This window comes from Protomyctophum parallelum (assembly GCF_964188405.1).
Source record: "Protomyctophum parallelum genome assembly, chromosome: 22".
NCBI lineage: Eukaryota > Metazoa > Chordata > Actinopteri > Myctophiformes > Myctophidae > Protomyctophum > Protomyctophum parallelum.
Genome location: NC_139714.1, coordinates 11,158,065 through 11,183,421, shown reverse-complemented (window position 1 = coordinate 11,183,421; position 25,357 = coordinate 11,158,065). Strand labels below are relative to the sequence as shown.

At 43.2% G+C, this 25,357-nt stretch overlaps 1 protein-coding gene across 3 annotated transcripts in view; it reads right to left on the bottom strand.

Annotated features, from left to right (window-relative positions):
- Window positions 1-782: 782 nt before the first annotated feature.
- ptpro (protein tyrosine phosphatase receptor type O) overlaps window positions 783-25,357 on the bottom strand; it is an 80,593-nt gene continuing 56,018 nt past the window's right edge. For 2 of the 3 annotated variants that reach the window (XM_083794521.1, XM_083794523.1), the window contains 13 exons: window positions 25,005-25,125; window positions 19,510-19,578; window positions 16,610-16,693; window positions 13,609-13,644; window positions 13,221-13,302; window positions 10,881-10,971; window positions 10,092-10,168; window positions 8,291-8,425; window positions 7,057-7,179; window positions 4,727-4,884; window positions 2,079-2,214; window positions 1,632-1,756; window positions 783-1,044 (listed from right to left, as the gene is read on the bottom strand). In XM_083794521.1, the coding sequence (XP_083650647.1) occupies window positions 1,652-1,756; window positions 2,079-2,214; window positions 4,727-4,884; window positions 7,057-7,179; window positions 8,291-8,425; window positions 10,092-10,168; window positions 10,881-10,971; window positions 13,221-13,302; window positions 13,609-13,644; window positions 16,610-16,693; window positions 19,510-19,578; window positions 25,005-25,125 (1,217 nt within the window). In that variant the 3' untranslated portion in view covers window positions 783-1,044; window positions 1,632-1,651. The remainder of the gene's footprint in view (window positions 1,045-1,631; window positions 1,757-2,078; window positions 2,215-4,726; window positions 4,885-7,056; window positions 7,180-8,290; window positions 8,426-10,091; window positions 10,169-10,880; window positions 10,972-13,220; window positions 13,303-13,608; window positions 13,645-16,609; window positions 16,694-19,509; window positions 19,579-25,004; window positions 25,126-25,357) is intronic. The other variant, XM_083794522.1, reaches the window with a different exon arrangement.

Sequence of the window (25,357 nt, the reverse complement as noted above, 5' to 3'; positions counted from 1 at the left end):
TCTTAATGTGGTAGAGAGCCACTATGGCCGCACAGTTTACTAGCATCTAAACTGTGCGTGTGTGTGTGTGTGTGTGTGTGTGTGTGTGTGTGTATGTGCATGTGCGTGTCCTTTCCCTCTCTTTGTCTCCTTTAAATCCTCGGTACCAGTAGTCTGTAAACGGCTGAGAAAGCAGTAGTTGTGAGCAAGGTGTTCCAGCAGGTAAAGCCATTACAGAGGCGTTAGTTCCACATACGGCATGGATGGCAGTGAAACCTTAGTCTTTGACAAACGGCCCCTAGGGTAAAAAGGTCAAGCTGTTCTTGAATCTTTGCCTTCTGTCGAACGCTGGCGACGCTGGACACGGTAAAAAGTCCCATTAAAAAACAAACGTGAAAGCTACAAACTAACCGGTGAATCCTAATACTGTACAGTCACGAGCAACCGTTCCGAGAAACACCACGGTGCGTTCAAGTGCACAACTGCCAACCTTCCAATGTTGAACCGCAGCAGTTGGGTTGTCGGGTGGGGCGGGGACGGGTGGGGGGCCGGTGTGCTTGCTGAAGTTGCTGGTTTTTCAGCTGTAAATCCTGAGATTGAAACAAAAGCGAGAACATAAACGCTGACTCTCGGTGCGTCTTGCCTCACGAGAACCAAACTGAGGGGCGGATCCACTTAGGTAGGTCGCTCATAGTCGTCCATTTGTTCGGTAGTGGCGTGTGCTAACCCCCGCCCCCCCCCCCCCCCCCCCCCCACCACCCCCCCCCCATCTCAGCCCCACTCCACCCCCCCAACCCCGACAGTGTCCTCGTCACATGAGGGCGGACAGTTTAGTTGTGCAGGATTGTGGCGTTTCGGATGTGCCGTCCCACACCTCCCACCTGGCCAAGACGCTGTTACATTTCTTTTTAATTTTTTAACTCTTTTTCAGGGTTGTTGTAGATATTTAGTCGGTGGTGGTGGTGTTGTTGTTGTCTTTCTTTGTTTGTTTGTCTGGGATGATGACGTGAATCTCTCTGCACAGAATGGAGGCCTGCAGCTCAGGAAGGTTCTGTTGATCACAGCCTGCAACACACACAAAGGTCAAAATGTGTTTGTCAGACTAAAGGGCCTTTCAAGCGGGAAGCGATGAACGCAGACGCTGTCGCCTGGTTCCAAATGAAACCTTACTTACTAAAAGAAACACCACGGTGAAAAGTTCCATTAAAAAACAAACGTGAAAGCTACAAACTGCTCCTACAAGAGAGAGTTTTGGTGTTATACTTTTAGCATAGTTCATAGCTGCTGTACCCATTCAGGACGGGAACCCCTTTTGGTGTTTTAAGCATTATTTGTTATACTTTAGCTATTGGAAATAGAAGATCTACCATCTCATAGCGCGGCACCGAGTGCCGCGCTACAAGCTTGTGAGGTCCATGGGGGTCCATGGCCAATTACATATAATTGTAATTCCATGGGGGTCCTTGACATGAAATAGTTTGAGAACCACTGACAGAAACATAGGTTTTTCAGAAAAAGTTTCAGGACAATCATGTACAGAATTGTCATGACAATCATGTCATGTAATTTCAGGAGACATTGTAGAATCAGTTCTCAGGTCAAAATGGGTTAACCAAACTGCTTAATAAAGTAATCCACCGATCATGTCTTACTGTGTGGAGCGTGGCAGTCATTATGTCTTGCTGACGTTCTCGTAAATGACATCACTGGTGATGGACTGCTGTTTCTTCTTCTTCCACATGAGTAGCACACACTGGTGGATGAACACATACTGCTCCTACAACACACACGTGCATGCATGCAGGCACGCACGCACGCACGCACACACACACACACACACACACACACACACACACACACACACACACACACACACACACACACACACACACACACACACACACACACACACACACACACACACACACACACGTTTGTTTGTACCGATTCTTTGTCTAGTAGTAAATGTATATCTAACCACAAAACAACCATTTTTGTTCTTGTGAAGACTAGGACAATGCTTCTCTCAATGTCTCTTGGTCCTTACAAGTGTAGTAATCAGTCTTTCAGATAATGTGGTGATAAGTCGTTGCCTTTACCTCGGTCTGGACCATAGACAGTCGGTGGGAGCGCATCTCTGACACCATGCCCAGGATGTCTGCAAACTCGTGCTCCCTGATGTTCTGCATTAGGCGGTCCAGAGCGATAAACGTCCCTGTTCTCCCTACGCCAGCGCTGAGGAGCAAACAGGAACACATGCAGTCAGCATGGCAGACACATACTGTACGGTTAGAACCAGTTGGAACCAGTACATTGCTGTGCCCAGCTATTTGTTTCTTCATAGCCCTTTTCAAGGTAACACAGTCCCCGTGAGCTTGACCGGATGTAGCAATCCGACCACCCGAGGCATGAATTATTCTTTTGCGACTATCGATGGGACCGCAATCGGCCTTCGAAACGCATGTTTGGATTAGAATCGATTAGAACCTGTGATTTAGATTCAGAGAAATCGGCAAAGATTTCGGCTCCTGTTTATTAGCATGGAGGGTTACTTTTCAGGATTTAAATAAAAAAAGAATAGCAAAAATAGCAGATCTACAAGCTCGAAACACGTCACAAGTTGTAGACCTGCTACTTGTGATACTTAGTAGGGCGTTAATTTGTGGAGATAAGGTTTCTGCACCGACAGCAACGATATAAGACATCAGTCAGCCCCGTCCTTCAATACTGGGAATGCAGCCAGAGACATGGATGCACTTAGAGCTCTCCGGTCTATGAATCAATGCACCGGTCTGCAGTACTACAGAAAATTACATGTCTTGGGTTGTCGTCGGGCAAAAACAAAAACGTGTATGTAAAAAAAAAATATATATACAAGAAATGGGGTAAAAAAAACCCGAATCTGTGTTCTAATGGACCAAATGTAGTTACTTTTCATTGATTCGATTTTATGAAACCCACAGACACACTTTCCCTTACATTTAAAACAGTGCAAACAAAATAGCCGTTCTCGCATTCTCGCGTTACCAGACTGTTATTGCCTCTCGCAATTTCCAAATGCTTCCATTACACAGTCTGGAGCAACGGAAGAGCTGTCATGAGTAAAATATAAACCCACTTCTGTTTTGTGTTTACAGTCGTGCACATGTATTCTAATATAAATGGAAATCATCTAAGCATATATATATATATATATAGCCTGTTGCTTAGCAGAAAAGGAAATAAAAAAATAAAATGTAAAGATATTTTAACCCATTCTGACCGGGCACCCATTTTGGTGTTAGCATCATGTTATGCTTTATCTATTGAAAAATAGCAGATCTACAAGCTCATATCGCGCCACCGAGTGGCGCGACACGAGCTTGTAGGTCTGCTATTTTTTAAAAATCGAAGAACGACTGATTTTTTTTTAATCTGATCTCAGGTCAGAATGGGTTTAATCAGACCAGTGTGTGTCCAGTGGAAACCTCGTATGAATCTGATCTCAGGTCAGAATGTAGTAGTTCCAGACTCTATAGCATTCGGAGATTGTGGAATAGTTGTCTGGCTACACGAGACTACTACAGCTGCCAAGTCTCTGGATGCCTTCCCAGTATTGAAGGACCGCAAGTCGATCGTCCTTCAATACTGGGAATTGATTTGGATTTAGAGACAAAAACACTCTCACTGAGACGCCTGTTTTTGTGTCTAATCCAAATCAATAAATCAGACATTGGTTAATACAGTTGTGAAAATGGCAGATCAAAAAGCTCACAGCTTATTAGATGGGCTATTTTTGCTCCGCGGCAATGTGGCATGACAAAGTATAAAATAGGGCTTAATAAAATAGTGTACCAAATGGACCTGTTAGTGTCCATTTGGTTCCATTTGTAGTTAGAGATAGAAATGCCATTAAATGGGAGTCCGTAGCCTGTTGCATATCAAACTGGGGGGTCCTTGAAATGAAAATAGTTGAAAATCACTGCCAGAGCCGTGAAAATCTTCTCTTAAGGGGGTCCCTGGCGTATCTTTTCTAATGGGGGTCCGCGGGCTAAAAGAATTCTAAGTCTCAGTCTAAGGAGTTTTACTTATTTTTCTATACGGTGAGCGAGTCTTTTCCTGTCAAAGTTTCCCTTATGTTTTTGAGACCACCGCTACCGTAGTCAAGTTTGAAAAAAAAAGGACGAAGAAAGGCGCAACAGTTTTCTCAGTGCTTCCTTGACATGAAAAGGTTTGGGAACCACAGTACTAATGAACATGTACAATACATTATATCGTCTCTGTCGGGTGGAAACCTCATATGTCCAAAACTATAACGTGTCAGGATTCAAATGAATAAACAATCAAAGTTAGCTTCAAGATAACGTTTCAAGCTTGCAGATCTACTACTTTTGGTGCGTTTTGTGTAACGGCGTGGTATGATCAAATGGGGCGCTAATTTAAGAAATCAAGAATCAAATTAAAAACACAAAAAGTTAGAATAACGTATGGAGAGGTTTCTGCCCAACAGCAACGATATGTACTTGTACATGCGCATATTTTTGCAAGATTTCACCAAACCCCAATGAAACACAAAGTACAGTACGGTATTTACCCTTGCTGGTGTGTGTGTGTGCGCGTCTGTCCGTGTGTGTGTGTGTGTGTGTGTGTGTGTGCTCGCGTGCATGCGTGCGTGCGTGCGTGCATGCGTGCGTGGCACTGTGTGCTCGCACTCACGTGCGTGTTTGTGTGTGTGTGTGTGTGTGTGTGTGCACATGTTGCTCCTGACCTGCAGTGGACTATGATGGGGTCTTTGGGGGTGCGGTTGGCCTGCTGTCGGACGATGTGGACGAACTGCAGGATGCTCTCGATGGCGTTGACGGTGGGAACGCCGTGGTCCGGCCACGACGTGTAGTTCAGATGCAACACGTCTTGTGACTCATCTGCCTGCAGGGGGCGACAGTGTAACAAGAAATGAATGATGATTCCACTTACAATGCCTGGCAGTGGTTCTCAAACCTCATCAATGCATTTAGCATTCCAGCATGAACTTGAACTTTGGCGTGCGCCCGGCCAAATATCACGTCAGGTCGGGAGCTGTCGTATGTTTTGTCCTCACCTGTTTTTCCGTCGTAGAAAAGCGGAGCAGCATTGACTGACCAGCTGATAGGCTGTCACAGGTATCTAAACATAATGTATTCACTCCTAAAATATATAGGCCTATAAAACTAATAAATATTATACATTACAAGAAATGGCATGTCATATGAAATTGGTAGGATATTTCCAAGCAATTAAAATCACGCAATTAAAAACAAGTTAGATGCTTAAGCCATTTAAACTGTGTTTTGCATGAGCGCATAGGCCTATACATGCGAGGATTTGCGCTGCCTGTGCTGGAATAGTTTCATGACATGGAGAGGCATTTGAGGGAGACTGCTGCAGCTATAGAGTGAAGTCTCCCAACGTGTAGGCTACTGCAATCTACAGCAGGCCCATGTCTTTCTTGAGTTACGGTATGTGCAATCTCCTCGTCTCGTCCTCGTTTAAGGATAAACCTGACGCGTCGCTCGAATGCAAAATGTGCCGAGCCAGCGCAAGTGGGGACCGCATCCGCATCTATAGGTAACCCAGCCAGCCCACCACCACCACCAGTACCACATAAGGTTTAGGCTGCGCATTCATTGATTCATTAAACGCGCATGTCACGGACCACAGTGACAGAGACAGACAGGACAGGAGGAGGAGATGCAGCTATTTGCAAAACAGCAGCGTGCGGTTGTCACGGGCTGTGCGCGTCGAAACTCATTCCAATGACGTGAGCTATTTGTTATTTAATTCATGCTTCACAGGTTCAGGTTTTCGTTCACTAATATATCTGGTTGTATATTAAATTAACCCATTCTGACCTGAGATCAGATTCATACGAGGTTTCCGCCGGACACACACTGGTCTGATGAACCCATTCTGACCTGAGATCAGATTCTAAAAAATGTCAGTCGTTCTTCGATTTTTCAAAAAATAGCAGACCTACAAGCTCGTATCGCGCCACTCGGTGGCGCGCTATGAGCTTGTAGATCTGCTATTTTTCAATAGATAAAGCTTAACATGATGCCGACACCAAAATGGGTGCCCGGTCAGAATGGGTTAATAAAGAATTTAATACCGCATACAACCAAATATACGGTTTCCATATACGTTGTTTGGTCGTATTGCAGTTGTTCATGTCGCAAAAATGAGGGTGAGGCTTGATTTCATAGGGCGTGCCAGATTGATTTCAGCCGTCACATTTATCAACTAGGAACGAAATTAAGCAAGGTTCAGCTGTTTGCAATCACTTCATAATGCCGTCCCGACGTGAGCGTACTCCAAAACCGAAGCACGAACTTGAGGCAGAATTTACACTCCATTGATAAATGAAGGCCATAAACACTTAATTATTTGTTGCATTCTATCTATTCTATTAGTCTATTACTATTGCAACCCAGTCTAGAGGTTATATTTGTTGCGAAATTGTCAATTTCATCATACGGTACATTTTTATTTAGTTTTCGTCAGTGAAAAAAAGGTAGTCACGAACATTCTTTGTCATAGTTTTAGTCAACTTCCTAATGGTCCAGGGTGGTGCAACCCCTCCCACTCACTCAGATCAGCTAACACAGGGAATCTGTCAGAACCTTGGAACAAACTCCCCATTGCAGTTAGAACTGCAGACTCAGTCACTCCCAATCTTTTGGCGCAATCTGATTCTGAAGACTCACCCCTTCAGACTCCGGTGCGCTTACTGTAAATCTCTCTGGATTAAGATGCCAAATGCCTACATTGTAAATTGTCCTAGCCTCGACGACCTTGCAGGCTTATGCAAAGGTGAAAATGTAATTTACTGTACATAGCATGTTATGTAGACAGATGCTACGTTCATTTGTCGACCTGTCATCCTAAAGTTTGTATAGTTTCAATGTACTATTTTTAAAATGTTTTATATTGTACTGTTTAGGCCGATGATGTTCTTGGTTCAACTATGATCCTAGTATTTCTATGTATTACTCGTGTTCACCGTGCTCACTGTGAATCGCTCTGGAGAGTCTGCTAAATGCCTACGTTGTAAATTGCACTTACATATCCCAGTCTGAACTTCCTGATGGTCCACTCTGGTGACTCTGTCTCAGACATCATCTCCACACTGACCTCTCCGTACATGACGGGGTCGTCCGTGAAGGGCCAGTAGTGGTCACATTTCACCTGTTGAAACAAACACAGCACACACACACACAAACCCAGTGGGTAAAGTAAAACACTAAACACGGGTGATCTTTCACCCAGATAATTATATTCTTGTCATTTTCATAATGTTGCTGATTATCTGAGGTGGGTGGGTCTTTCAGTACCTTCATGGTGCTCAGTGACGTCATAGAAGGTCCCTGTCCACATCCCTGTTTTTTTTCTACAGGCAGGTGTTCGGGTGAATTTCACTCGTGTTTAGTGATAGAGTGATAGAGAAAAATCCCATACATCCACAATGGGCTTTTTTTCCCAGGAATGGATGGACCAAAGACGTTCCCAGCTCCATTATTATTATTTATAATATTTAGGAATATTTTAATAATATCCAGGTAATATCCAGGTTCCCATTTTGCCCCCCTATGACAGCCCCCCCCCCCCCCCCCCCCCATGTTTTTTTTTTTTTTTTTTTTTTTAAATGTCATGATGAAATATTAAAGAGTACCGGTACCTCAAGTTGCCATGTATTGCTGTACTTCAATATATTTTGATGAGAGGTATTTAATTTTTTATGGAAAATGTACATTTGGGTAAAATATACCAGTTTAGTGATGGTTTGACAAAAAGGATGTATAGTGTTCTAGGCTTAAGTACAATTTGGTTTTTGTACTTTACTTGAGTAAATTTGGGGGGGTCCTTGAAGATTTGTAGATTTTGATTATTATATATTATATGATTAAAATATACAGTAACCTCTTCAGCTCCATATACCTTTCCCTGTACAATGTTTTGAAAATAAGCTCACTGTGTGTTGCGCGCGTCACACAATAGCATCAAAAGTAGCAGATCCGCAAGCTCACACCGGGGCGTGAAGCAACACATTCTGAGCTTGTAGATCTGCTAGTGCTACTTTTTCTATTTATTTATTTGAATCCTGAAAAGTAACAGTTTTGGACATACTGTATGAGGGTTCCACCCAACAGGGACGCTATACTGTATATATTTTTTTATTGACAGTGGCCACTGTCAATTCCTACTCGTTGAGTGCTCTGCTCCTGTGTATGAAGTATAAGACCAAAATGGCCGCCACGTGAAGATGGTCTATTTGAGTGACATGTTCTGCGACTCTCACCCTTCGGCGTTCGTTGCATTGTGTGAGCATGACGATGATAGGGCACTTCTGCTGGAGGACCATCTTCCAGAAGTCGTTGCGGGTTTCAGGCAGAGGACCCTGGGTGGCGATGTACTCTCTAGGAGACTTGTAACCCTGCGAAGAACCACACACATTTTTACGGAGAGCACACTGTTCCACCGGGGTTCTCCTCTGACTCATTTTGAACTAAAGAACCACACACATTTTTACTGAGAGCACACTGTTCCACCGGGGTTCTCCTCGGACTCATTTTGAACTAAAGAACCACACACATTTTTACTGAGAGCACACTGTTCCACCGGGGTTCTCCTCGGACTCATTTTGAACTAAAGAACCACACACATTTTTACTGAGAGCACACTGTTCCACCGGGGTTCTCCTCTGACTCATTTTGAACTAAAGAACCACACACATTTTTACGGAGAGCACACTCTTCCACCGGGGTTCTCCTCTGGCTCATTTTGAACTAAAGAACCACACACATTTTTACTGAGAGCACACTGTTCCACCGGGGTTCTCCTCGGACTCATTTTGAACTAAAGAACCACATACATTTTTACTGAGAGCACACTGTTCCACCGGGGTTCTCCTCGGACTCATTTTGAACTAGAGTGTTTCCACTGAAAATGAATTGGATCAGAACCCTAACCCTAAAAAATACATTTTTCTTGCCCTGAACTGGGAACCAAAGTGGCGTTTCCAGGAATTACATTTTGGGCAGGCAAGATATGTTAATTGCGTCTTCCCACGCACAATCGTAGCACTAAAGGTTTTCAAAGAGATATACCTGCCAGACGAGTAGGATACAAAAAGGCATGCGTTTACATTCCAATGGGTGAATGAGGGTTGCGCTATACTGCAACGGCCAATCAGCTGTCCACTAATAGTTCTCAGGTCTTGTTTTTGTCCTCTCGTTTTTCTCATTGTATAGATTTTGGCCAGGCAGAAATGGATTGTCCTCGCCTTATTGTAGATACGCCTCTGCTGCAGTTTGGAAAATGCAGATACGATATAAACAATGGGAAAATCAAGCGACAAAAAAAGAAAAGGCAAACAGTAACTGCCTTTGATGATTGAATTTCCCCCGTGAACTGGACACTATGATGTTCGACACATTGCTGGCCAGGCCTGGAATCGAACCTGGGGCAACTGGGGACTTCTGCTCGCCAATCGGGCTCTCTAACCATTAGCGATGAAGCCCGAACGGTTTGCGGAGCGGTCTTGATACCGGAAGGTCACCAGTTCGAATCCCCTAACCGGCACGTTAAAATTACCACCGCTGAAGTGCCCTTGAGCAAAGCATTGAACCCCTACCATGAAATGTTCTATGAGCAGGGTGTGGCTGTAAACAAGCATCTCGAGCTTAGTCCACTTCCCTGGGTAAACAAAGAACTTTGCTTACTTTGCTTTGCCCCCAATTACAATGGTTCCGCTTAAAACTGGTGGAAACACGGGCCGGTTTGCAACCGGTTCCATGAAAGTTCCTTTGAAAAGGGGCCATTGTGTACTTTCAACACTATGCTGGATCGTGCATGCAAATGCACTCATTTCCGTCCACAGTTCCTACATCAGACCGGCCTGTGGTCTGACAACAACCCTGATAAGTATAAACTGGCCTGTTGTTACAATGATACAGTGGATGTTGAAGACGACGTTTAGGCCTTAAATATCTTTTCACAGCACAGGAGGAGGAGCACAACACAGGCTGTGGGTCAAATATGATATTATTAATCAAATATGATAATTGCGATTAGGTAATAGTTGTGACAGGCCTACTCACTGGTATGTAATTGGCATTGATGTAGTCGGAGCCTTCGTCATTATGCATGCAGATCAGCTGCACACGGCTGAAGTCATCTGGAGAGAACACATTTCCATTATTTGTGTTTCATAAACCGTGCTCTATCTACCTGGCATTCCCCTATTTTGGACATGCTGATGAAAATTGTTGATTCAAAATCAAGCTCATGATTGCGTTATGAGCTTCGTGATCAACTATCTGCTATCTCTAAACATTTTTTAAACTTAAAGCTGCACGTTTCTACCCCTGTATAAGTGCTTACATGTGTATCCTTGAGCTAATAGAGCCTGCCTGCTTGCTCAGGGGATAAATTCTATCTTGACCTTCAGGTCAACATTCATGTCAGAAGTGAGCCATCACTTTTGACATGATCTAAATGTCTCAATTGAGGAGAAAAATACATCCACCCCAATTGTATAAGTTATATTGTATTAGCATTAGCATACTCTACCATACAGATTGGACAATATTATATTTTATTCATGAAAGGTTACATAGATGTGTGTCTGTGTGTTATATTTAATCTTTAATCTGTTTTTTCCCATCTTCTGAAAAGCAACAGTTTTGGACATACATGGTTTCTGTCCGACAGCAACGATATATTCTCGTTCAATAATCAATATATCGTCTCTGTCGGGTGCCGTGTAAACCTCATATGTCCAAAACTGTTAGTTAAAAAAAAAAAAAAAGGGGGAGAACAAACTCCACACAGAAAGGCCCTTTCGCCAACCCCGCATGAGCTCCATTCCAACTGTACAGGGCACTCACATGGCAGGATGTTGGTGTAGCGGTTCTTGGGCCTGTTGATTGGCAGGTCTGCTGCATCATGCGACAGGTCCAGACCCACACTCTTCAGCTCCTGTAAAATAAGAAGAACAACTGTTAAAAAAGAAAATCACACCCGTGTGAAGTGAGGGGCGCGCTCTTATCATCGTACATCATCATGACGTCAAATAGACACTACCATGTATGTCTATTTGCTCAGATACTATGACGTACAATTCTCCATTCATTGTCAATGGGACTTTAATGTTTGCGTAGGATAAAGTTTGTGGACAGACACTAAAAGCTGGATATAGGAGGGGCTAGCGTGTAGCGCCCCAGCTGCCCCTCAAAATAATAATAAATAATAAAACACAAATCCATGAAGGATGGATGATTCTAAGCTCTGCGGTGGTGTGGAGGAACTTTACCCCTTTGCCATGCACGCGAGCATCCCAGAATCATGCCTTTTCAATTCACTTGAATGAAGTGGTCAGATGCAGCGGTGGAAAAAGTACTCGCATCACGTATATACTTAAGTAAAAGTATCAATACTATACTCTGTTACAAGTAAAAGTCCTGAATTCAACATTTACCTGAGTAAATGTACAAAAGTATTGGTATCAAAAGTAGGCCTACAAAAGAAAATGTACTCATTGTGCAGTGTGTCCCGTTTCACAAGTTTTCGAATGTGTAAAATGTCTACAAATCTTTTGAAAATAGCAGATCTACAAGCTCACAATGAGCGTGTAGATTGGCTATTTTCAAATGGTTAATGTGTGTTTTGTAATAAAAATGAAAATCTATAAAGTAACTATAGTAACTAAAGTTTTCAAGTAAATGGATCCGAGATGTAGTGGAGTAGAAGTAAAAGTATTGCAATTTGAAAATACTCAAGTAAAGTAGAAATGCCTCAAAATGTTACTTAAGTACAGTACTTATGTAAATGTAATTAGTATACTTTCCACCACTGTCGAGCACCCCAGATTCATGCCTTTTCAATTCACTTGAATAAAGTCGTGGTCGCGAATGCCTTGGCCTTTAGAGGGACCTACCTCGAACTGCAGGGAGAACTTGTAGGCAGAGTCTTTGCTTATGTCTTTCAGGCAGATAGACCTACCTCGAACTACAGGGAGAACTTGTAGGCAAAGTCTTTGCTCATGTCTTTCAGGCAGATAGACCTACCTCTACCTATCTCTTCTTCCCAGCTAAGTCCTGCCCTATGCGGGAGCTAACTATCTCCGTAGACAACGCCCTGGTAACGTCTGTCCAAACAGCCAGGAACCTCGGTGTTGTCCTGGACAGTCAGCTCTCGCTCACATCACAGCTGTCACTCGATCCTGTAGGTTCACACTCTATAATATACGACGAATTAGACCGTTCCTCACCCAGGAATCAGCCCAGCTCCTAATCCAGACAACAGTCTTGTCAAAACTCGACTATTGTAACTCCCTCCTTACTGGCCTACCAGCATGTGCACTTAAGCCTCTCCAGCTGATCCAAAATGCCGCAGCTCGCTTGGTCTTCAACCAGCCAAAATTCTCACATGTCTCCCCCCTGCTCCGCTCCCTCCACTGGCTCCCGGTCTCTGCCCGCACAGAATACAAAACTCTGATGCTGGCATTCAAGGCAACCAAAGGTATGGCTCCCCCATATCTTGCAAGTATGATTGAACCCTACAAACCCTCCCGCGCACTCAGATCAGCCAACGCAGGGAAGCTGGAAGTACCCTCACTAAAAACGCCGGGACAACGCTCCACACGTCCCAAACTCTTCTCCCTTCTGGCTCCAAAACTGTGGAATGCACTTCCCATTGCAGTCAGAACTGCAGCATCACTCCCAATCTTCCGCCGTAGCCACCTTTTTAGACTCCATCATGGCCCATAGCACTTACCCTACCCCCCTAGATAGCATTTCTGTAGACTTAGATAGCATCTGATACAGACTTATAGCATGATATGTAGACGGCACTATAATTGCATTGTATATAGTCATAGCACGCCATAGTACATATGTATAGCATAGTAGTATATATATATAGTTTATATGTATAGTCTCATAATATAGATATTCCACTGTTACTTTCTTAGCTTACGCATGTTTTATGATAAATGCTTTTTTGTGATGTATTCCCATGCTTTTGTTCTTGCTTATTGTAAGTCGCTCTGGATTAAGAGCGTCTGCTAAATGCCTAAATTGTAAATTGTAAATTGTACCTCGAACTGCAGGGAGAATTTATAGGCAGAGTCTTTGCTCATGTCTTTCAGGTAGATAGACCTACCTCGAACTGCAGGGAGAACTTGTAGGCAGAGTCTTTGCTCATGTCTTTCAGGCAGATAGACCTACCTCGAACTGCAGGGAGAACTTGTAGGCAGAGTCTTTGCACATGTCTTTCAGGTAGGCGTCAAAGTCGTCCAGCTGGACAGGACTGTAACACAAAGTAGGGCGCTTCAAGAGTGGACAGCAGGGGGCAGTAGTGCACAAAGTAAAATGCTCTGTACTGGAGGACTAGGCTTACAGTTACATGAATGCAATAATACCACAGTGAAGTAGGGCTGCAAACAGTTAATCCACATAATCGCAGTATAGAAAATTCTTGATATTTTAATAAAATAATCAATGTTATCAAGGTTATGGCCAATCTATATACTTCCATGCCTTGCGAAAATAACTGAACATGGGTTACATTGGGTCGCCGGTCATGGTATGAATTAGCCTCTAGTTGTGTTGTTACCTTGTTAGCTTCCGTTTCTTCAAAGCTGTCTTGCTCCTACAAAATGCAGAAATGGAAAGCATGTGTATGACGCGTGCATGCACAACATATTCTTAAACCACTTGCATCCTGCCGACCGATCTCCAAAGCTCACAATGTGTCACATCGCAACCCATTGTGAGCGTGTAGATCGGCTATTTTTGCTAGTCGTGGTGTGCATACTGTATAGGGCTTAAAGGAGCACTTCACCCATTTTAAGCCTATCTTCGTCTAATTTGTCCTCATGATTAGATGGAACCATTTGATTTCTGTCTACTCAGTTTGTGTCTTAGAGGAGGGGCTTTTGCCTATTCAGAAACCTGCCTATACCAGTGGCATCATCAATGGGAAATCCTAAATAGAAAGGCTTTCCATTTGTGGAAAGATAGCTTTCTATTTGTGGAAACATAGCTTGCTATAATAGAAGTAATTGTTCTTGTACGAATAAAACACAAGATAAAAACAGATTAAATCTTGTTTGAAATGACCAAACCTGTCATTACTAGTTTAGGCAGGTTTCTGAACTGTCCACAGCCCTCCTCTGAGACACAGAATGATGTAGACGAGAATGATGAGCACTAGTGAGGACCAATTTCGTGAAGATAGGTTGAAAATGGGTGAATTGCTCCACAGTGTGGTTAACCACACTGCACGTTAGTTAACATGAAGAACACTGGTCTATTCACTCTCACTCACTAGTCCCGCCACACTCCATGCTTCTAATCACTCTCACTCACTAGTCCCGCAACACTTCATGCTTCTATTCACTCTCACTCACTAGTCCCGTCACACTCCATGCTTCTATTCACTCTCACTCACTAGTCCCGTCACACTCCATGCTTCTATTCACTCTCACTCACTAGTCCCGTCACACTCGATGCTTCTATTCACTCTCACTCACTAGTCCCGCCACACTCGATGCTTCTATTCACTCTCACTCACTAGTCCCGCCACACTCGATGCTTCTATTCACTCTCACTCACTAGTCCCGTCACACTCCATGCTTCTATTCACTCTCACTCACTAGTCCCGCCACACTCGATGCTTCTATTCACTCTCACTCACTAGTCCCGCCACACTCCATGCTTCTATTCACTCTCACTCACTAGTCCCGCCACACTCCATGCTTCTATTCACTCTCACTCACTAGTCCCGCCACACTCCATGCTTCTATTCACTCTCACTCACTAGTCCCGCCACACTCCATGCTTCTTGCATTTGATTCCAGAGTCAAACCTGCTCCTACAACCAGAGACATGCACTACAGTAGGATCTAGGCTACAGGCACACTCACGGCGTGTATTGGAAGAGTGGGCACCCAAACATTGTGGGCACCTCAATGTTAAATTGGCTATTTTTCATCCCGTAAAAATAGATTATTCATAATAATAATAAATGTATGGTATGCAGGTATACAGGTGCCCACTCTTCCGGTTACCCCTCTCCTATAGAAACAGGAATTAGAATTACAGATGGTGCGTGCAGATGGCATACAGAGAGCAAAGCCAGCATTGGACACTACACTACAGAAGACAAATTCCAATACCCAAATCTCTGCTCACTTGCTCACTACAAGTACACACTCAAAACTGTTCGCGTCCCAAAATGGTAAACTGCTTTTAGAGGACGCGCAGAGCAAGTGGGCTCTCCAAGCCGCTTGCAGCGCCAAACAGCGAGTGTACAAGCAGTGTTCACTCCAGCCTATTATCGTCCGCTAGGGACTAGGCAGTCAACGAAAGTGTTGACTGCCTATCTGTGTTGTTATTGGGTGGACCGTTTCCTCGGGCTATGGGATGGAAACTACGACAGATTGCGAGATGAGGTCTATACAGTAAAAGCCATGCCCTATCCCGGACTTCAAAGGGATGTTTTAGAGCAAACAAAACTGTGATCTGCTCATACTTAAACTATAAACATAATGGTTTGAAAGTGTCTCCTCTGATTAAACAGAGATAAAGTACATTTATATCTGAATAGCAGTGATCAAGGCTACTGAAGCAACAAGTTAAATAATGGGTTGTTCTTTAAATATACAATCATGCTGTGTGTTGTGCATCGGTGTGGAGGAGTGCATGTCAAACATAATATGTTTATTATTATTATAATATTATAATAATGCCATGAGAGAAAAGCAGCGTCTAATGTACAACATGACATTCAGGAGGAGCGAGCGAGGTAGGAATGTGAGTATTGGAATTTGGCCGTTAATTCAACCTGCTCGATTCCTCCGGACTCGCATCGGAGGCGAGACTAACTCGCCAGTGGAGGACGCAAGTAGAGTGAGCGAGTGTGGAAGTATTGGAAGTATTGGAATTTGGCTATGTTAGTAGTACAACAATATCACAAAGTCAGTCCAACCATAAACATAGTCTTTACAAGACAGGGTTCCACATGCTAATAAATTATTTGGTCAATTTCTAACTATGTAGGGTCCCGTGAACCAAACTTTTCCTTATTATTTATTTTTGGTTATTTTGAATTTAGAATATATAGAAGAAAAGAAAATAAATAAACTATTTTTGTGCTTATACAAAATCTCTGAGACATTCCTAGCTTAGGGTTGTTCTAAAATCTTGTCCACAAAGTCTGAAATCAAAGGTTCCTCTTGAATTGGCGGAGGGGGAAAAACATACCGTATAGTCTGTGAAAATGCACTAACAACCAAAACATATAATGTTTTTGCCAAAGTGGTTTTACCAGGGACCCTCAGGATTCCTTGATACAAATGAACCTTTACTATACAGTTCTGTAACTCTGAAAAAAGTTTGAGAACCAATGGTCTAGAGTTTTGCTGTTCAGTTCAAATCAAATTCTGTGATTTCTTTCCCACATTCGTTCCCTGACACCGCACAGTATATGACTGGAACCCTGTCTGGTAAAAGAAAAAAAAAGAGAAAATACATCTATTCGCTGACGAAGACATGCTCCCTGAGATGCAGTGGGTGATGCTTGTGATGCGTTTGGGCAAACAGAGCTTACTTACCAAGGATTAATATAAAAAGCCAAAAGATAGTCAGTCCAAAGGCAGGATGGCAGGAGGGTAAGGAAGGCAAACAGGCTTCTTCGCCTGAAGGGGGGAGGGGTTCAAATTAAAACAAAAACATAGCAGAACAGAACACCAGTGGGTGACAGGTTGGGACAAAAACATGGCGCTCCATTAGTAACGTGGCACAGAGCGGTTGAAAGGTTACAGTGGTGGACACTGAAGTACTGAACTCCAGTACGTGAGTCAAAGTAGACGTGGTCAAATATGACTCAACTGCATGTGAAAGTTGCTCTGTCAAATTTGTAGGCGGGTCAAAGTGCTGGAGTAGTCAGTACTTAAATACTTAAGTATTCAAAAGTACAAATTCCGAAGTACATTTTCTTTTTTCTTTTTATCATGATTGAATTGCTGGTAAATGTGGAAATGTGGACATTAAAAAAGTATTACATTATTTTACAGAAATGTTCTAAAAGCAGTGAAATAGTGGTTGATTCGTAATGTACTTTTACCCCATGCCTAGAAACGTAGTGGAGTGAAAGTCCAAAAGTGTACAAAAAATACAAATAAGCAAAGTAGAGATATTCTAAATATCAAGTGTAAAGTACTCAGGTAAATGTACTTGTTGCCTGTCCACCACTGCAAGGTACACAGTAATTAGCGGTGAACACAGGGTTAATGTTGCATGCTGCAGTTAATGCTGCTGAATACATTGATTACATCAGTGGTTCCCAAAGTCGGGTCCGGGGACCCCTAAGGGTCCTTGAGGGAGTTCTAGGGGGTTCCAAATGATAGTTAGGAACCACTGTCAGAGTTAAATTAACTTAGATTTTACAATACATTGGGGTCCCAGAGATAGAAATGCCATTAAATGGGGGCCCGTAGCCTAATTCAGGTCAAACCGGGGGCCCATGAAATGAAAATGGTTGAAAATCACCGCTAGAGCCGCAAAAACCTTCTCTTATGGGTAATCCTTGGCATATATCTTCAAATGGGGGGTCCGCAGGCTAATGAGAATAATTTTGGGGGTCCTTGACATGACAAAGTTTGGGAACCACTGGATTACATCACCACCTGATCGCAGATTATTTGAGATAATTGACATTATTCTTTGCATAATCGTTGCTGTCGGGCATAAACCTCTTATCTCCGTATATTATTTGGTGTTTTTTCATAAATGAACGCCCTTCTTGATCATACTACAGCGTCACACAGAAATATCAAAAGAAGCAGATCTGCAAGCTCAAAACGCATGGCTTCATGCCGCGCTAGAATAAAGCAATAAGCCACAAGAGGTGTCAGGTTACCGGGTATTTTATAATGGCTGAGAGGTGTAGTGAGACGCCATTATAAAATACCCGGTAAGCTGGGACCTCGAGTGGCTTATTGCTTTTCTAAAACGGTTACAAACAATAACAAGCAATATTAACCTCAAAACTATTCCTAATTCACAAAAGTAGCTACACTTTGCGCCGCTTTGCGCCCACCAGAGCAAGCAACACTTCCTTGTTTTAGACGGGGGAATAGGAGGCATTTGATGTTTTTACGATGCCGCCGGGAGCCACACACAGTCATATGAGTGCGGACGGTGCTTAGATGCCCACACGGCCAGTGTTTGTAAGGCAATCAAGTGCTCCCCTTCCCCAGTTCAGATACAGAGCTGCTGGATCAATGTAACGCAGCTGGGAATTATTTAAAGTGATTGAAGTTGTGGATTATCGTGAGATTTACCATGGCAACCAGCCAATCAGAATCAAGTATTGGGACTGACCGTTTTAGAATCATTAATTCATGGTAATCAAGGCATACGTCTGAAATAACCATGATATTGATTTAAATAAGATGACATGATGTCGTCCAGCCTTGCTATATGAACCTCATTCATCCCTCTCCACCAACTGCAGTCGACTGCTTGGGTCCAGTTTCTCTGAGTACGGTCAGAGGTATGTGTCTACCACACACACACATTGAAGACACAAGCTTTGCACAAGTAAAGATGAACTGCACCAATGCTGATGTACGTGTTGATGGGTATATGATCGACGTTTAGTGATGAAGGGCATGGTACGATCCAATAGAATTCCAAAAGATGGAAGCCAAGTTCTGCCTTAACTGACCGTCTTTCAGCTGTTATATTAACCATCCTCTGTGTCCTCGTGAGGGCATTAGTGCAGGTTTACCATCTCACAATGAAGCTGCATGGACTGCAAGAGTGAGGGCCCCCATTTTAGAGGGCTGTGTGGCTGTCATATTTAAAACGGTCTGCTAAGCATTTTATTATATTCTTTAAAAGCAGATTAGCAGGAAACCCAAGACAGAGCAAGGGGATAGAACTCTCTCTTCAATCCTAAGCCAACAAGGCTATAAGACAACGTTGTCAGCGTGTTTTTATTTTTATATAAAAACGTTGTGCTGCTGCTTGTCATGTAAATTTTAACAGCTTGCTTAGAGCAAAATGGGCGTTTTGTAGAAACCGTCTTAACCACTCAAAACACTTGACCCAGCATCCATTTTCTGGGGGAACAATAGCCAAAAATAGCAGATGTACAAGCTCACAACGTGTTGCGTTGTTTCAGATCAGATCTGCCATGCCCCGCTAATTCTCCCCCGAATTAAATGTTCCACTTTGCAGGGTCTCGAGGGGCAGGCTTTGAGAAACAAAAAACTGAGGAAGGTCTGCATGTGCAAAGTGTCAGTTCCCACTGAGCACGATAACTTTACACAGGAGGCCAACACAGCCTCCAAAGTCACAACAGTTTTTAGAAGGAACATCCTTAAAACTATGGAGGTACATGAGCACTTACGTCACATGATGCAATCTGATTTCATCCCATTTTGGGGGATTCTATTTGCATTTTATTTGAGCTGAGAACTAAAAAGAAATAGGAGAGAAGTCCTACCAGTTGTAAGGGAGTTTGCCGTCTCGCTCGAAGGTAGCAAAATTGACAAAGGTCTCGGCGCCGCATTCCCTGAAAATAGCAAACAGAATCACAATCATCATGAGATATTCTTCATGTAGGTAATGTACTCACACTGAGTAGTGAGTAGTGACTGTGTTTCGCACAGTACTAATTGCCACAATTAGCAAAGGATATTTACAGTTCTACACCACTTGATTGAAGAGCAGCATGAAAAGGCAACAGTACACTCTAAAAACAAACGGGTGTTTCAGCTTCAGCTGTTCTTTATTACGGTTGTGGTGCTACTGCTATAGCACCTCAGTACTAAACTCCAGTCAAACTGATCAAAGTAATCAAATGGACTTGGCTACTGTTCAGTGTTCACCACTGGCAGTTGGCCCTTATGTGTTCTACTGTAGTTCACACATGCAGAGCCCAGAGCCGTTTACCAAAGTTATATGATGACAATTAAATAAAGGAAGTGAGAGGGGAAGCATGAGTGGTGAAAGTAGCAAACTCAACATTTCTTTTATTTTTTTTATTTTTTTTCCCAACTTGTGTGGCTTCAGCACTTTTTCTTATTTTTTCTTTTAGCTACGGGCAGCTTTCTCCACTTTGAAAATTAATGTGCAGAATCTAACAGAAAACTTAAAGGAACATTCACCAATTTTCAACCGTATCTTCATATAATTGGTCTTCACTAATTGCTCATTATAAGATGGCGCCATATCAGAGAGGCAGTGAATTTGCTCTGGGTCTCGGAGGTGGGCTGGGCTGTGGGACAGGCCAGAAACCTGCACACCAGTGACATCACATCTGCCACGGGAACAACCCCTTGTGCACTGCTAAATCCCCAAATAGTGGGTAGTGTGACTTGGGCGCAAGATAAGGCCCGAGGTTTGAAATGGGTGAAGTATTTCTTTAACCACTTAAACCATCCGTATTCTGGGGAAAGCTTTTGCAGAAGATGTATAATGTAGAAGGATATATAATGTAGAACATACACTCATATAGTAAAGAACATGTCGATGTTGTGACACAGATACTGTACACATCAGGGATTTCATTGTTGCCTTCTTTCTTTGGAATTAATATTCAGTGGTTCAGCTGGTTCTCAAACATGTTCTATTCTGTTTTGTTTGACCACCAAGATTTTGAGCCAGGGACCCCCACGATTTCAAAAATGTCCAAGAGTTTTCAAAGAAAATATAAATCAAAGCTAAATCGTCTATTTTTTAATGTAGCCAAAAGTATAAAAATAGTGTTTGGAGTGGTTAAAGTGAATTTGTGTATACATATTGCATTCTCGGCTGCTGAGGTGATGCAACCTCCCCATGTGGATCAAAATACATTTCTATGAAGCTGGGAGCTCGCATGTTCTGCTCCATACTACTGCTATAACATAACGTCATAACATGTACGGGTAGAAACCTTGTACTGTATGTCTAAAATTGAGGGCAAAAAAAGGATGTGGTCCAAATGAATCCAATATGGTAATACTTTTCATTGGTTTGATATTTATCAAACCCCAAGCCACACTTTCACCTTTTTTTTCCCTTCTCAAAAACATTTGTTTAGTGTATTAAAAGAAAGAAAACGTTGAAATATGGAGATAGAAGGTTTCTGCCTGACAGCAACAATAAGGCTCAATTGGGTCTAGAAAGATAAATAATAAATGAGCTTGTGAGAGGACATTCAGTCGTGATATACATCCTAATGGCATCGGAGAGCTCTCTCTCTCTCTCTCTGTCTCTGTGCTTCTATAAATACTGTCTCCAGCCAGCCGTTAAAACCTACATTGCTGTCGGACAGAAACCTCTTATCCCTATATTCACTAAGGTTTTGCGTGTGTGTGTTTTTTTCTTTCTTTGTAAATTAAAGTATACTGACAGTGACATACTGACATACTACAGTGTCACACAGAAGCATCAAAGTAGCAGATCTGCAAGCTCGAAACGCACCGCGAAACGACACGCTTCAAGCTTTCAGAATCCTGAAAAGTAACAGTTTTGGAGACATGAGGTTTCCACCCGACAGAGACGATATACTGTATGCAATTGCTTAACATAAGTGGTTCCTGATTAAATCTCGTAGATATCAGTGTGTGTGTGTGTGTGTGTGTGTGTGTGTGTGTGTGTGTGTGTGTGTGTGTGTGTGTGTTTGTTTTTCTGCAACACACCAGGATGTCATGCGCATACCCTCTATATTCATTCTTACAGTAATTGCTATAGAGATACAAAGAAGAAAAACTAAAAAAAAAAAAGTGTCGTACCCTGCCCTTTTTCTAATTATTTGTTCGGCCCAAAAAATAGCGTTTGTTGTCATGATTTGTCACGATCCGAGTTGGATTACAGATCTTTAAATAAATACTTTTTGAAATGTCTATGGGGAAAATGCATGGGCATTATTTCCCGGGTCCCTCGTGGTTCTGAAAGGGGGGCGGCTCTTTCACAAACATACTGAAATACATTTTCAGCCAGGTGACAAAATGTCAGCCAATCAGGAGAGAGTGCCCATTCATCAGCTTCATTTTGATAGTGTTCCAGTTTCCATGTCTTTGTGTCATCACTTCCAAGTTCTCTATTCTCATTGGACAACATTTGTTTCCCGACCTGAAAATGCATTTTCTGTTTAACCCATTGAGGATGGGAATCAGGTCTAAATGGGTTAAAGTTCCTTTCAGACGGGGAGCGGGAGACACAGGCCTTGTCGCCTGGATCAGAGACAGGTCTGCTCCAGGTCTGCTCATGAGGGCCGCTGGCCTGGGTTCCAGCCTGATTCGCTGCGTTCCGCGGATCAGAAAATGTCACTGTGCTACTCAGTCTGGACCAGGGCGGCAGTCAGACAGATATTTTGTGAAGCCACTAAGGAAATCGTAGTTCATATAATGGCCTGTTGTGGCGCTGTCATTGGACCCAGAAAAACCCATAGCCCCATAGAAGTCCATGTATTTGGGCCCAACTTCACCTAGATTGTATTACCTTAATAAACATGGTCATGAATACTTTCTGCTTCCAGTCACTAGTTTAAAGTCTCATTTCTCATGTCATAATATTCTTTTTGGAAAATTATGGTCCCATTAATTAAAAGAATGACCATAAAGTCGCGTATGTCCTGAGGGGCGTGGCTACCGTTACAGTCTATGATCGGGATTCCCCTCCCACTCGAGTCAAAATAAAAAACCAACGGAGAAGAAGGGGGGAAGTCCCGCCTCGTTGTCTGGGCCAGCCAATGGCCAGCTGGGCCAAAACGGAGCCAGCCAATGGCCAGCTGGGCCAAAACGGATCTAGAAAGATGGCGACTTACAGTGCAGGAATAACAGGCTTCATTTTACGTCCATGTTAGACCCGGGGAACGCTTTGTCCATATTCTTTACAGTCTATGGTCTGGACAGAGGCTGCTTGACTCGCATTTCATAACGTCAACTGTTACGTAGCCACGTGGTTGCTGAAACGTCATCAGCCAGCGCCACTCTATCCATGCTTCTCACTGTTGAAGAGACTTGAGAGTAAAATCCTACGGTAAAAACTAAACGATTCAGTAGTACACTGTCAGATTCAGTAGTACACTGTCAGATTCAGTAGTACAAAAAATTACGGCTGTGTCTGTGGGGTGAGTTTAGTGAATAATAAGGGGACGTTGCAGGACAACAGCAGTAGCTGTGTGGGGTGAGTTTAGTGAATGATAAGGGGACGTCGCAGGACAACAGCAGTAGCTGTGTGGGGTGAGTTTAGTGAATGATAAGGGGACGTCGCAGGACAACAGCAGTAGCTGTGTAGGGTGAGTTTAGTGAATGATAAGGGGACGTCACAGGACAACAGCAGTAGCTGTGTGGGGTGAGTTTAGTGAATGATAAGGGGACGTCGCAGGACAACAGCAGTAGCTGTGTGGGGTGAGTTTAGTGAATGATAAGGGGACGTTGCTGGACAACAGCAGTAGCTGTGTGGGGTGAGTTTAGTGAATGATAAGGGGACGTCGCAGGACAACAGCAGTAGCTGTGTGGGGTGAGTTTAGTGAATGATAAGGGGACGTCACAGGACAACAGCAGTAGCTGTGTGGGGTGAGTTTAGTGAATGATAAGGGGACGTCGCAGGACAACAGCAGTAGCTGTGTGGGGTGAGTTTAGTGAATGATAAGAGGACGTTGCAGGACAACAGCAGTAGCTGTGTGGGGTGAGTTTAGTGAATGATAAGGGGACGTTGCAGTAGCTGCGCAGTGCGCATTGATACAATGTCAAACTGGTGTTTTTCCTCAACCCGCACTACAGACCAATCAGAAGCCACGGTTCCATTTCGACCTTCATATGTCCCGCATATCTGTGGAGAATAGGAGACTGAGTAGCGCAGGGACATTTTCAGATCCGCGGAACGCAGCAAATCAGGCTGGAACCCAGGCTAGAGGGCCGCGGGACGCGTAGCGTTGAATTTTGAGCTTGTAGATCAGCAATTTGTGCTATATTTGAACTGAAAACCTGAATTATTTTTTGCTATTTTTGAATTGGAATCCTGAAAAGTAACCTTTTTATTTAATTTCAAAAGCATTTAGTTATAGTTATGTTAACTTCATGAACTAAATACAAATTCATTGGATATAAAAAAGACAATGACATTTTAATACTAGTCATTAAAGGGACACTTCACCCTTTTTGCAAAAAAATATATGTTAATGGCGTTTAGAAGCTTTAGAACACTTTCCTGGGGGTCTTTATGTGTGTAATATGTGGTTTTAGATATTTTAGATTGTAGCAGTGAGCCTGTTGTCTCTGATGTCATGGACACTGGGCTCACTTCCTTCCTGGACTACATGTTGTCTCAGTAAGACAGCTCTCCCCCTATCCACAAGGAGGAGCAGTGCACCAAAGAATTATGGGAATTGTAGTCCAGGAAGGTAGTGAGACCAGTGTCCATGACATCAGAGACAACAGGCTCACTGCTACAATCTAAAATATCTAAAACCACATATTACACACATAAATACCCCCAGGAAAGTGATCTAAAGCTTCTAAACGTCATTAACATATATTTTTTTGTAAAAAGGGTGAAGTGTCCCTTTAAGCTACATATATAGACTGAAGTAACAAGCGGGTCATGTTTGCATGTTTGGAATTGAAACAGCTGAAATAAATAATATCAATATTCTGATATTAACGTGCGGGCCGCATTAAGTGATGGTGGTGGCCGCATGTGGCCCCCGGGCCGCCAGTTGTCCATGTACAATATATTAGAGTTCTACTGGATCTCTTCTCAACTAGTACCTACCTAACATTTGTTGACGAAATTGTCAATATCTTAGTTTAATTCACTATAGCTTTAGTGTCGTCAGTGAAAAAGGGTAGTCGACAAACACATTTGGTCATAGTTAAGAGGGACTGTCACCTGGCCATCTGCATGTGGTCATAGTTAGAGGGACTGTCACCTGGCCATCTGCATGTGGTCATAGTTAGAGGGACTGTCACCTGGCCATCTGCATGTGGTCATAGTTAGAGGGACTGTCACCTGGCCATCTGCATGTGCTTCTTGCGTAGAACCAGCAGGAAGAGAACCAGCAGGCTGATGAGGAGGATGCTGAGGATGGCCAGCGCTGAGATGGCTGCCACGCTGGGGTTCATCTCTTTGGCTGCGTTTCCACACACACACACACACACACACACACACACACACACACACACACACACACACACACACACACACACACACACACGCACACACACACACGTAATTATAACGCTATTGTATCTGAGAAAGTAGGCAGTTTCCCCTTTCCCCATGTACGCTAGCTGCCTCTACAGACAGTGTAGTGTGGCTACACTGCCACAGTATCATAGCCACAGTGTGCATTGTGTGGCTAT